The sequence below is a fragment of the Rattus norvegicus genome, chromosome X (genome assembly GCF_036323735.1).
Source record: "Rattus norvegicus strain BN/NHsdMcwi chromosome X, GRCr8, whole genome shotgun sequence".
Lineage (NCBI taxonomy): Eukaryota > Metazoa > Chordata > Mammalia > Rodentia > Muridae > Rattus > Rattus norvegicus.
In genome coordinates this window covers 18276412-18290424 of record NC_086039.1, presented here as the reverse complement: position 1 = coordinate 18290424, position 14013 = coordinate 18276412, and the positions used below count along the sequence as shown (strand labels likewise).

Genomic DNA, 14013 nt, shown 5'->3' with positions numbered 1-14013 from the left:
GAAGATTTTCCCCAATCTGTAGGCTGCCAATTTGTTTTTATTTTTTTCTTTTCTCCATCTTTATAAAATTGGTTATTTCTTATTTACATTTCAATTGCTATTACCTTTCCCGGTTTCCAGGCAAACATCCCCCTAGCCCCTCTTCCTCCCCTTCTATATGGGTGTTCCCCTCCCCATCCTCCTCCCCTTACCGCCCTTCCCCCAACAATCCCGTTCACTGGGGGTTCAGTCTTGGCAGGACTAAGGGCTTCCCCTTCCACTGGTGCCCTTACTAGGCTATTCATTGCTACCTATGAGGTTGGAGCCCAGGGTCATAGTGGAGCATGTGTCTTTGTTATAGGTTGGAGCATCTTTTGGGTATATGCCCAAGAGAGGTATAGCTGGATCCTCAGGTAGTGCAATATCCAATTTTCTGAGGAACCACCAGACTGATTTCCAGAATGGTTGTACCAGTCTGCAATTTGTTTTTATTTTTAAATTGTATTATTTGCCAATTTAAACTCTATTCATTTTGAGCTTTAAAAAAAAAAAAATACAAGCTCTATCTGCATGTACACATGCATGCCAGAAGAGGGCGCCAGATCTCTTTCTTGATAGCTGTGAGCCACCATATGGTTGCTGGGAATTGATCTCAGGACCCTCTGTAAGAGCAGGCAGTGCTTTTAATCACTGAACCATCTCTCCAGTTCCAAAGTGCTATTCATCTTTATAGGTTACATAGCCACACAGTACAAAATCAAAAGGATAAGTGCCTCCCATTCATGCCATTGGTAATGTCAAAACTTTTCATAGTAGCTTTGTATTCCCATAGTTTAATTATCCCCAAATTTTAGCAAGTTTTAAGTAGGCATTAGCATACAATACATTGCTCTATAAAATGTCTGATTCATTTAACACCAGGTCTTGTGAATCACTTTGCCCATACATCAGGATTTTTCTTATTAAATTTTTGTTTTTGGAATTGTCATATACAATGAGATAGAAGTATACCTACCCCCATCCCTTCCCTCCATAAACCCTCACATCATCCCAATACTACCCAAAATGTCTTTATCTTTTCATAACCCACTAAATCCAGTTACTGCTACCCATAGATGCATAGATATGGGGCCAACCACTAAGCTATGGCTAACTTATCAGAGACCACATCCTCAAAAGCAGTGATTCTCCATCCTTCAGCAACTACCCACTGACAATAGCTTCTCAGTAAGGAGTGGCCATGGTGTTCACCTACCCCATCTATACTGGGGTTTTATATGGCTTGATGTTCTGAAGGTAACCACAGCTACTCTGAGCTTATAAGTACAGTATAAGTCACCAAGAAAACATGTCACAGAACATCCTCTGTCTTCTACAATCTTTTCACTCTTCCTCTGCAATAGTCTTCAAGCTTTAGTACTTGTGGGGTTGATGCAGGTGTCTTCTTTGCTACTGGGTAATCAATCTTTTATTCTCATTACTTGGACTTTTGTTATCAGACTGCTTTACCTGCTGCCCACTGCAAAAAGAAGCTTCTCAGACTATGGTTGAGGGCGAGCCAGGTTTATTAGGTTTAAACAAATATTTGGAAGGTAATTTGACAACATGACCATTTAGCAAAGCAATACCAACAAGTTATACCCTAGAGCCTATGACCTTCTAAGTCATGGGCTTTTGAGAAAGCTGTAGTAACAGGTATGAAATTTCTTCCTGTGGAGCAGGCCTCAAGTTCAATCAAAACCACTAGTTACCCCATAACAGTCATGTTATTTTTATATCTGTGGACACATCTTGCCTAACAGGATAATATTGTAGCATGCAGGGCCCAGCACTGGATAAAATCATTGACGTTTTTCCTCTCCCAGCAGCCTGCATAGCACCTGACACTGCTATGAAAATTCACCATCAGGGAGAAACTTTTCCAGGTGGTTTGAAATTGATTTCTTTATATCATACAGTGAAAGTGCACAGTGTTTTCCCCAATATTGACTTACCTGTAGTTATGGTGTGTAACCAATGGTAATAGATTGTTTTGGAGACCTCTGGTGTTCCTTGACCAATAACTCATAGGGACATATCTCATGCCTTGCAATTAGATTTTCAATAATGAGCCATGCCTTCTGGGAATGACATCATCCATCCATGTAGGGTAATTCCATTCTGTTTCTTTTTTTTTTTTAATTAATTAGTTGTTTTACTTACTCATTTTACATACTACTCACTGCCCTCTCCTGGTCACTCCCTCTCATAACCCTTTCCCCCATCCCCTTCTCCTCTGAGTAGGACCCAACTCCATGTATCCCCGTCACCCTGGCATTTCAAGTCTCTGTGAGGCTAGGCACTTCCTTTCCCATTGAGGACAGACAGGGCTGCCTAGCTAGAAGAACAAATCCCACAGACAGGCAACAGCTTTGGAATAGCCACAGCTTCAGTTGTTCAGGAGCCACATGAAAGTGAAGCTGCACATCTGCTATGCATGTGTGGGAAGTCCTAGTTCGAGCCTGTGTATGTTTGGCTGTGGGTGTCTGCATCCGTCTGAGTCAGCTGCTGGGTGGAACTTCTCAGAGGACAGCCATGCTAGGCTCCTGTCTACAAGCAGAACAGAGTATCATTAATAGTGTCAGACATTGGTGTTTGTCCATGGGATGGGTCTCAACTTGAGTCAGATATTGTTTTGTCATTATCCCCTCAGCCTCTGCTCTATCCCTGTCCCTGCATTTCTTACAGACAGGATAAATTTTGGGTTGAAAGTTTTGTGGGTATGTTGGAGTCCAATTGCTCCACTGAAGTTCTTGCCTGGCCACTGCCAGAAGTCTCCCCAGGTTCCATATCCTCAATGTTGTAAGTTGTAGCTAGGGCCACTCCCATTGATTCTTGGATGCCTCTCCTATCTTGTCTTCATGCCTTCCTAGAGATTCTCCCTACACACACCCCAATTGGTTGCAGATTCCCACTCATTCTCATGGCTATCCGGTCAACCCCTCTGTCCTTCCCCACGCCTGACCCTGAACCCCAACAACTCCCTTTTGATCCCCTCTCCCACATAGTTCCCTCCTTCCATCAGCCTTCCATGGCCATTCCCTTCCCTTTTCTAAGTGAGGCTCAAACAGTTTTCCTTGTGCCCTCCTTCCTATCCAGCCTCCTTGTGTCTATAGAGTGTATGCAGCACGGGCATCCTGTATTTATGGCTAATATTCACTTTTAAGTGAGTGCATACCATGTATGTCCTTTTTAGATTGGGTTACCTCACTCAGGATGATACTTCCGAATTCCATCCATTTGCCTGCAAAATTCATGGTGTCTGTTTTTAACAGCTGAATAGTGTTCCATTGTCTAGATGTACCACATTTTCTTTATCCATTTTTCAGTTGACGGTGCAATAGATATTTTCATACATCCTTATTTTTGTTTAACCTACCCACTATCCTCTTTCTTTGTCCCACCCTTTACTCCTACTCCCGCTTCCTCTTAATCCTTTAACCCCTATATTCCCCATACTTAACCATTTTATATTTAAGTTTTGTATTTTCTGTTTCCATTTTCAATTATAGGATTTAAAATCTTTTCTTCTTGATTTTATTCTTGACTCACTCATCATTCAGTATACTGCTATTGAGTCTCTATTACTTTGAGTTCTTTCTGTAGTTTTGACTGCTGTTGATATATAGTTTTATTCCATTGTGGTAAGATAGAATACAGGATTTTATTTCATTTACCCTGTATTTTTGAGATAGTCACTTTGTGTCCTGATGTGTGATATTTTTAGCATCTAAGTCCTATGGACTCTAGAAGAATGTGTATTCTTTAGTGCTTAAGTATAATGTTCTGTAGATGTCCCTTAAGTTCATGTGATTTATGGTGTCATTTAACTGTAATGTTTCTCATTAGTATTTGTTTAAATAACCTCATATTGATGGCTGTGAGACATTGCAGTTACCCACTATAATTGTGTTGTAGTTAATCTGCGGTTTTATATTAGTGGTATTATATTAATCTAGTAGTATTTCTTTTATAAATTAGATGTACCTATGTTTGATGTGTGTATATTCAGAACTATGGTATCTTCTTTGTGTATTTTTCCCTTGACGAGGATTAAGTGACCCTCCTTATAGCTTTTGACTAGTTTTGGCTTAAAATCTGTTTTTAGAGATGCTAGAATAGCTATGTCTGTTTTTTTTTCTTGGTTTAATTTGCTTGAAATAACTTTTTCTATCCTTTTACCAAGACATGGTGTCTGTTGTTCATGGTAAGGTGTGTTTCTTGGATGCATTAAAAAGATGAACCCTGTTTTCTAATTCAATGCGTTAGTCTGTTGTCTTTTTATTGGGTAATTGAGACAATTCGTAAACAGACTTAGTATTGAAACTTGTTGAATTTTATAGTTTTTTTTTTTGATCTTGTGATGTTTTCTTAGACTTCATTTGGTCCTGGTATTGTTTACTACCTCTGACCTCTTGGGTATATTTGTTCTTTTGTTTAGACTAAGTTATTCCTTACTATATCTTCTATCGAGTTGGCTTGGTGATTGAAAATTTCTTTAGTCTGTTTTCATCATGCAAGACTTTCAGTTCTCCCTCAACTTTAATAGATAGTTTTGCTGGTTGTAATAGTCAGGGTTGACAATTTTGATCTTTCAGAACTTGAAATACATTTCTCCAGGCCTTTCTGGCTATAAATGTCAAATAATCAGGTGCTATTCTAATAATCCTACCTTTATAAATGGCTTGAATTGTCTCTCTTGTAAATATCATTCAATATCCTTTATTCTGTCTTCAATGTTTTAACTATAATATGGCATAGAGGGTTCTTTTCTGCCCTATCTATTTGGAGTACTGCAGGCCTTTTGTACCTGCATGGGTATCTTATTTTGGAAAATTTTCTTCTACAATTTTGTTAAAATATATTTTATGTGTTAGTATGGTATCCATTATTTAGTTCATATAGCCAGAAGATTAGCTGTTTTCATAGTATCACTAATCTCTCCCAGGTGTGTGTGTGTGTGTGTGTGTGTGTGTGTGTGTGTGTGTGTGTGTGTGTTTATCACCATTTTCCTTTACTGAATGATCCAATCCCTCTATCTTATGTTCTTTTTTCCCCACATTACATTCTATTGGAGTTTTCTGAGTTCTAGCTTGGATTATTTTTAAATATAATATTGTATGAATTCCTTGAGAATTTTATAAAAGTTATTTTAATCATTCCTCTAAATTTCCCCCCAGATCTACCCCCATCCTTTCAAATGTGTCACCTCTGTCTTTTTTCCTTAAAAAAATTCCACTAATTTTACTACCGAGTATACCTAATGGAAGGTAGGCCGTCCTGGTAGCCAAGTGGAGTGCAGTAATCCTGTCATGTCCTGAAGACACTGGTTCCCTCCAATATACTCTGACCTCTGACTCTTAAAATATTTCCACCCTCTCTCCCATGATGGCTCCAGAACTTTGGAGGGAGGGAGGTTGGTGGTACAGATATTCCATTTGTGGTTGAATAATATATTGACACATAATCCCTGCATTTTGATTGGTTGTAAGCTTCTATGTTAATCACTATCCACTACACAAAGACACTTCTCTGATGAATTCACTAATCATTGGTTATAATTACACTAATTTAGATGCTCTGTCCATTTAGCAGCAAAATAGCCCTAGGGCCCAAAATCTGCAATCTTTGGTTCATAGCTAGATCTACAGTACCAGACTTGTGTTTCATCCTGTGGAGCAGGCTTTAAATTTAAGTAGTTTTAATTAACTAAAAAGTTATTGGTTACTTCTATATTATCCACCCCACTATTGTGCCCATGGGCATTTCATGCCATACCAGTCCCTGTAGTTGATTGAGTTCACAGCCAAATATGACTGCTTTTACATATTACCCCAAATAGCCTTTTAGAATCATGAAACACCTTTTGGAAACATGAGAGCTAACATGCATGGAGGAAGTGTCTTGGTCAATACCAACTTGACTCCTCCATGTCCAGTGAGCAAAGTGTGTGCTGTTTTCTGTAACAGGATCTCTCCCATCAAGTTATAGTGGGCACCCAGGAATAATGGCAATGCCCTGTACTCTTTTAGGAGTCTCTGGGACACCCTTGACTAACTACCAGAGGGGAAATATCTCACACTCACACGTGACGAAACTTTTAATTTTGGCAGCCTTTGGCTTCTAGGAGAAGTATTATCCCCTGATTATGGTAACTCTAATTATATTCTTATAGACTCTCCCTACCTAAACCTCCCTCCCATTATTTTCCTGTCCTTTTTATAACACTTATGTTGTACTGTCCTCCCTCCCTAAAAACTTTATTCCCCTTCCCCACCAATGTTCCCTTTTCTACTTTTCTGGATTCCACAATATTACACATTAAACATGCAAATTCTATGATTCTATACAAAGATCTACATATACAATTTTTGAATCTCTAATTCTTTGTTACTTCAGTTATTTTCTTTCTTGCTAAATAAAATTCAATTGTGCCAAGGTATCAAATTTCCAGTATCCATTTAGAAATTGATAAGCATCAAGATTAAGTCCATTCCTTGGCTGTTGTGCTTTGAATGAGAAATGTACCCCCATAGACTCGAGTATTTAAACTCGTGGTCGCTGGTTGATATTTCTGAGGATGTTAAAACACTTAGATACCAGTGGGTGTTCCTGAAAATGTCAAGGAGCCTTTAGAAAGGACAGTGTTGCTGGATAAAGCATTTCACTGTGAGCAGACTTTGAGGGTTTATAGTATTACTCCATTTCCTGCTCACCCGCTCTGCTTTGGATGTGTGACTAAGCTATGTACTTTGAGCTTCCTGCTCCTGCTACCCATGTTTGTTTCCCCACCATTATGGACATCTAGCTGCTCAAACCATAGTCCAAGATAAACTTTTTCTTAAGTTGCTTTTGGTCATGTTATTCTATCACAGCAACAGAGAAGTAATATACTAGCTATTGCAATGAGTGCAGCTATGAACTTAGATGAGCATATGTCTCCGTGGTAGAAAATAGAGTCCTTGGGATAAAACGCAAAACATTTATAACTAGGTCATATGGTAGATCTATTTCTAGTTTCTTGAGAAACCTCCACACTGATTTCTATAGTTGCTATATCAATTGAGTCCCATTAATAGTGCATTGAGGGTTTCTAAATCCCTACATCTTTGACAGCACTTTTTGTCTCCTGTTTCAATATGTCTGGGGTCAAATGAAATCACAAAATAGTTTTAATTTGTATTTCTCTGATGGCTAATAATGGTGAAAACTTAAATTTTTTCTTAATCATTTGTATTTCCTCTTCAGAGAAAACTTTCTTCATGACCATAGCCCATATATATATATATATATATATATATATATATATATATATATGTGTGTGTGTGTGTGTGTGTGTGTGTGTGTGTGTGTGTGTACACATACACATACACTGTAGCTGTCCTCAGACACACAAGAAGAAGGCCTCAGATCTCATTACAGGTGATTGTGAGCCACCATGTGGTTGCTGGGATTTGAACTCAGGACCCCTGGAAGCATAGTCAGTGCTCTTAACCTCTGAGCCACCTCTCCCTCCAGCCCCCACAGTCCACTTTTTAATGGTATTGTTTTCTTAGTGTTTAAGGATTTTTTTCCCCAAATTTTATATATTCTAGACACTCATACTTCTTTAAGATGTAAAGCTGGCAAAGATTTTTTTACCCATTATATAGGCTGCCTCTTCAGTTGATAGCTTCCTTTGCAGTATAGAAACTTTTTAGATTCATGACACTTATTGTTGGTCCTATTTCCTGAGTTCCTGGGAGCCCTATTCAGAAAGTTCTTGCCTGAGCTTATATCCTTAGACACATTACCCACTTTTTCTTTTAGAAGTTTTAGAGTTATGGGTCTAGCATTGATATTTTGATCCATTTGCAGTTTGTGTGCAGAATGAGAGAAAAGGTTCAAATTTCATTATTCTACATGCATATATCCAGTTTTCCCAACATAATTTATTAAAGATGCTCTGTTTTCCATGTGTATTTTTGGTATCTATATTAAAAAAAAACCAAGTGGCTGAGCTAGATGTGGTGGCATATTGAAGGCAAAGGCAGGTAGATCTCTATGAGTTCTAGGACAGCCAGGGCTGTTAAACAGAGAAACCCTGTCTTGAAAAACAAATAGCCTAAATGAAAAAGTTCTAGAGAGAATAAGGATACAGAGAGCATATCTCAGTAAAAACAACAGAAAGTAATCTCATCACCAGCACCATCCTAAATGGAGTGAAACTCAAAGCACTCCCCATAAAATCAAAACAAAACTGACCATTCTCTCTCTCTTTTAACAGTACTGAAATCTTAACTAGAGCAGTAAGACAAGTGAAGGCCATAAAGGGGATACAAATAAAAAAGAAAGAATCAGAGGCTTGAGAGATAGCTCAACAGTTAAAAAGCACTAACCTAGGCTAGGACTTCCAGAGGTCCTGAGTTCAATTCCCAGCAACCACATGGTGGCTCACAACCATCTTTTTCTTCTTCTTCTTCTTCTTCTTCTTCTTCTTCTTCTTCTTCTTCTTCTTCTTCTTCTTCTTCTTCTTCTTCTTCTTCTTCTTCTTCTTCTTCTTCTTCTTCTTCTCCTCCTCCTCCTCCTCCTCCTCCTCCTCCTCCTCCTCCTCCTCCTCCTTCTTCTTCTTTCTTTTTTCCGGAGCTGGGGACCGAACCCAGGGCCTTGCGCTTCCTAGGCGAGCGCTCTACCACTGAGCTAAATCCCCAGCCCCGTTTATTTCATTTTTTTACTTCCATCATTATTATGGTTTAAGGGTTTTAGGTATATCTATTTCTTTCTTAAGTTCTATTTTCATATCCTGAACTGACCCGTGTTTCATTCAGCTGTCTCTTTGTATTATCTTTGAAATGATTGGCGTCCTCTTTGAGCAATCTTCCTTCATATATGTAATTATTGCTTCGCATTCTACAGCTTGACTTTTGTCTAATCCATTTTGCCTAGGGGTCATTACTATGGGATTGGTAATTTTTGGAGGGGATAAGTTGTCTTGTGTTTTATTTGGGGTTTTGTACTGGGATCAGTCTTTTGAGGGGTTAAAATGCATTGCATTTTTTTCCCTTCTGGTTGCCTCTCTTCTAATGAGCATGTTTGCAGTGCTTAGGAGAGACTTGGTGGCAGCAGGTGTGGTGCTGTTGTCATCTGTTAGATTAGTGGTCCAGGCACAGGCTCTATCTCCAGTCTGAGTGCTGATTGCTGTCTGCAGTACCACCCTCTATGCCACGGTGCAAGCACTCTGATAAAATGGTAGAAAGTGACTACAAAGTCCTGACTAGGTAATAAAGGAATCCCAATGCTGCTGTGTATGCTCATATGTTAGTCTGAGCGCAATGGAAAAGGAGAGGTAAACAATCCCATTAAGTCTAGTGATGAGTGTTATATTCTGACATTGGAAGTTGTGGTGGGAATGGTTGAGGCAAAGGAGAAATGAAGTTAATATATGGGAGTTTCGATTAATGGTAGATTAAAAAGGAGAGGTAAAGATATGTATCCCAATGCCATAAACAAGGTCAGCCTTTGGGCTTTAACAGATATAGTACTAAGGAATGATATGGGGAAAGAGGGAAGAAACAAATGAAAGCAACAGAATAAAACAGCGAAAGGTGTGAACAGCAGGGGACACTGTTGGCCTGCTATAATGCCCTACTGTGCAGCATACATAAGAAAAAGCTGCAGAAGGCGTGAGGTGGGTGGAGATGTAAGGAAACAAGATCGCTGTCCTGAATGTCGTTTTATTTTGTTTGGGCTTTTTTCCTCCTTGTTAGAACCACTGGTTTTTCTCTCTTGTCCTAGTCTTGTCCCTGGTCACACTCGGTGTTGATTTTTACCAGTCCAGTTCTTCCCATGTGAACTCTCAAGATTGTCTCGTGTATAGTTTTCTTGACTCTGCTCTGTGGGCTGTGAGTAGCTAAGGCAAACTCCATCTAGCCACACTTGCTGCATTCACACAAAGTCAGGAGCAGCTGCTGGCTCTGTGGTAGCCAAAGCACTGTTTAGAGCTTTGCCTACCTCCCAGGACTTTACCTTTTCTCACTGAGTTACTGGTGGTAACAATCCCCAGGAAACCCTTCTATGAAATCCCTACCAACACCACTTTTGTGGATCTCCTGGTGGGATTCTTTTAGCCTATTTTATGTGAAGTAAATGGCCATATGGTGGTGGTACCTGCATTGGTAGCAATCAGAGCAGCAAGTTCAAGCCACTAGTAGAGGTATTCCATGGGTTTGATGGTATGTGAGGCTTATTGGGGTATTGATCAAGTAGACTCTAGGACTGGAGAAGAAGCTGATTGGATGTTATCATATTTAGGTTCCCTTTTAATGCCTTAACTGTAATAAGCTATTCGTGCGGCAGAAAGGCTTCTAATCTCCCATTTTACCAGAAATCCTGCTTACTGACTTTTTTGTTTCTAGCATGATTTCAGTTTAGCTTTTCTTCAGTAATTTTAAGTCTTTATTGAATTCCCTTTTCATAACTTTTATTGACTTCTTTATCTCTTTTGTTCTCTTAGAGACTATTCTTGTCTTCTTTGTTTGGACATATTTATAATCATTTTTTCTAATTTTTTTCTCTGAAATTCTCCCCAGTCCTTTTCATTAGGGTCCATTATTATGGGATCAGTAATTTTTTGTAGAGTTTTTTTTTTTGGATTGGCATGTCGGTTTTGTTTGTTCCTGCCCTGGGACTTGCACATCCGAAGTTATAATGTCCAGTGAGTGGAAACAGGGAGCTTGGGGCTGATATTCTGGAGACTGATTATATTTTAGGTTCAGGAGCTAGGGCATCCACAGAAATATGGGTGGGGTCTCTGCGGACTCCTTACCTCTGGGCATCAGGAACTAATGGGTGACAGAAGTCAGGGTCCTAGGTCCCATAAGCCCCAGGAGTTAGGGGAGTAGTGGAAGTTTAAGCCAAGTGTTCAGGGACTGATGCCTTACCTGTGTGCTGTCTTATAGCTCAAGCGACACATCCTCCTCCTAAACATTTGGCTCATTCCTTTTCACTGGCACTCTTAGGAGCAAAGGCTCCTGCCCCATCCACTACACTCTCATCTGAGAAGCACTAATTACACACAAAAATATATTCCCTTGTGTCATTGCTCTTGTACTTTATCAGGTAGCCCTTGAACCAGTGCTGATTGATTGGTGAAAATGTTAACCAAGCAGAGTATCTTTCTGGTCATTTACAGTCATCACTAAGGAATGCTGGCAAAGCTATCTCAAGTACATCCCTTGGGAAGTGGAGTGAAACCGGGCCTAAGTGGGAAAGGAACATACTTTATCATGTGTACAGGAAAAATAAAGCACAGAAAGAAACATACTTTATCATGTGTGTACAGGATAAAATAAAGCACAGAAAGAACAGTGTGAAGTCTGAAAGCGGACAGAGAAGGCAGGATATGTTGTGAAAGAGAGATGGAATGGGGAAGAAGATATATAGCGATGCTATTCTATGAGATAAGTGCTCTGGGTCGCACAGGTTCTAACACATATGCTGTCTACCTCATTTTTCCAGATTCCTGTGCTCAGCAGTGCAAGATTTTATCGATGATATTGTAAAGGCCTGGCATCAAATAAAACAGAACACTACAGCAGTGGAGTCTGTGATTTTGAAAGTAAGTGTCCTTTCCTACTATCTCATCCCTTTGTGAACAGGAATCACGTTTTCAATAAAATAAGATGTGCCTCTTACTGGGGATCATAAAGTAGTGGCAAAGTTAAGTAGCTGCTTGATCTTCTTGATGGGGAAGGCCCAATTTCATCACTTTCATCTTGGCATATCCACATCCATGCACCTAGTTATATGCCAAGAATCTGTCCACAAATAGATAGTAGTGAACATTAAGCCTCAGTGAATGGAGTTATGCACCAAAGCATGCATAAAGATATAAGAATATATATTCACAAAAGGTGGAGCTGTTACTCAGCTAGTTGAATGCTTGATACACACACACACACACACACACACACACACACACACAGAGCCACATAATTTAGTTTCAGTGCTGCAAACATATTTATACAATAGAAATAGCTGGGGGTTTGATTCAGAGACCTGGTTCAGTGAATAGGGTTGAAGAGTGAGACTAATCCTGACATTAACCTCCAGTCTCTACCCATACACACACACACATGTGTACCCACATATGTGCAAACCATGCATATACATGAACAGAAATGCCACATACACATTAAAAAAATGAAAAATAAACAGACCCACATCACCTCTTTAACAATACTTAACAATTATACAACACACACTTTGTGTCAGAGCTTCTTCTAAGTTATATATATATATATATATATATATATATATATCAACTTATATAATATTTGCAGCTGACCTCAGATGTGGAGGAATAAAGAGCTTAAGTAAGTTGTCTCACATCACAAACTACTAAGTCAGAAGTTCTCAACCTGTGGGTCATGATCTCTTTGGGGATTAAGTGACCATTTCACAGGGGTGACATATCAACTATCCTGCATATTATAGATTAAGATTCACAACAGTAGAAAAATTACAGTTGTGAAGTAGCAACAAAAATAATTTTATGGTTGTGGGCCACCAGAACATGAAGAACTGCATTAAAGGGCTTCAGCATTAGGAAGGTGGAGAGTCACTTCTCTAAGTAAAGTTTAAATCATGTGGCAGATGCTCATCCTCGAAATACATACATCTGAGGACAGACACCAACACTCTACAGAGGCACACTGGCATCCGTAGAAGCATGCTGATGAAGATACTAACAGAAAAATGTTTCCATGTCTCCCTTTTATCCATGGTCCACACAAATTCAAGAGCCATCTTGACATGAGAAAAACTGTGAGCATGCATAGATCCCTGAAGCTGTTCAGAAACACATCCTATATGTTTAATCCCCTGCTACCCTTTGGGTGTCAGCATTGCCTGGCCTTCATCACCTCACCAGTGGGATTCTATGCAGTGTTGCCTTTCAGCCTCCCCCATACCATCCTTTCTTCTCATTTTATCTTTCCTAACAATACCCCATTTCCTTCTTCCCCCTATAGAGCGACTTAATGTATGATAAACTCAGTGTCCTTCTTGATCTCCTGGCTGAGGATGCAGTAGCTGCCTCCGCTGAGCGGACAGCCACAGCATATGGCAGCAGAAGCAAACCAGATGGAAAAGCCTTCGTCCCTGAACTAGACCACATAGCAAAGGCTAAAATGGAGTTGGCTGAAAGGGCTCAGAAACTCCAGCAATCCTTGAAACTCATCCTATTCCAGGTTGAACAAGGTGAGGTGTTTAGAGTTATGGTGACTAGGCTAGGGAAAAGAAAAGGTTCCTCCTAGGAATGGTTTCATCATCTCCCTTCATCTGGGTCTGCTATCACCTCACTGATAACACTTGACGGGATTCCGTCGTAGTGTTATGTATCAAGTCACTCCTCTGACTGCTGACTTACAAAGCTTCAGTCCAGATAAGCTCTCCTTTTGGCTTCTCCTTTCCTGGCCCTCGGTTCCTACACGTCTTTATTTTTGGAACTGACATGTATCCTAAACAACCACAAGTGATATAAGAAACAGGGCTGAGAGCTCTGTCAGCCTCGCTTCTTGTGTGCTGTTCATCTTTGCATGCCTTACACATTAGTAGTCAGGCATATAGAACCTAAGAATGGTCTTGCTGACTTGACAGTGACTGTGATCATCTCGAATTCTTGACAGTTCCTAAACTTCTAGCAGCGTATGAAGTTTTAAACATCCCCAAGTTCCTCACACACTATTTTAATAACCTCTTTATCTACACAATGCCCTTTGAAAAATAAATGTAAAAAAACCCATATGATAAAAGTGTATTCTAACTGAGCTATTGGAACTGAGCAGAAGTCCCATATAACATGGAATTGTCCCTGCTAGCCTTTGGTGGTTATCCACAGTACCTGTCCCTGCTTTGATACCTTTAGGAGAAATCTTAGCCATGTTTCTGAGAATGTACATCTCCCTTTTATACTGTGGAATAATTAAATAATCACTTTCTGTTTCAATAGTTTCC

General features: G+C 39.7%; 1 protein-coding gene across 2 annotated transcripts in view; it reads left to right on the top strand.

Moving 5' to 3' along the window:
• The window catches only part of Dgkk (diacylglycerol kinase kappa), a 131957-nt gene that overhangs the window by 95381 nt on the left and 22563 nt on the right, over positions 1-14013 (top strand). For both annotated transcript variants that reach the window (XM_063280457.1, XM_039100305.2), the window contains exons 14-15: positions 11515-11614; positions 13029-13257. In XM_063280457.1, the coding sequence (XP_063136527.1) occupies positions 11515-11614; positions 13029-13257 (329 nt within the window). The remainder of the gene's footprint in view (positions 1-11514; positions 11615-13028; positions 13258-14013) is intronic.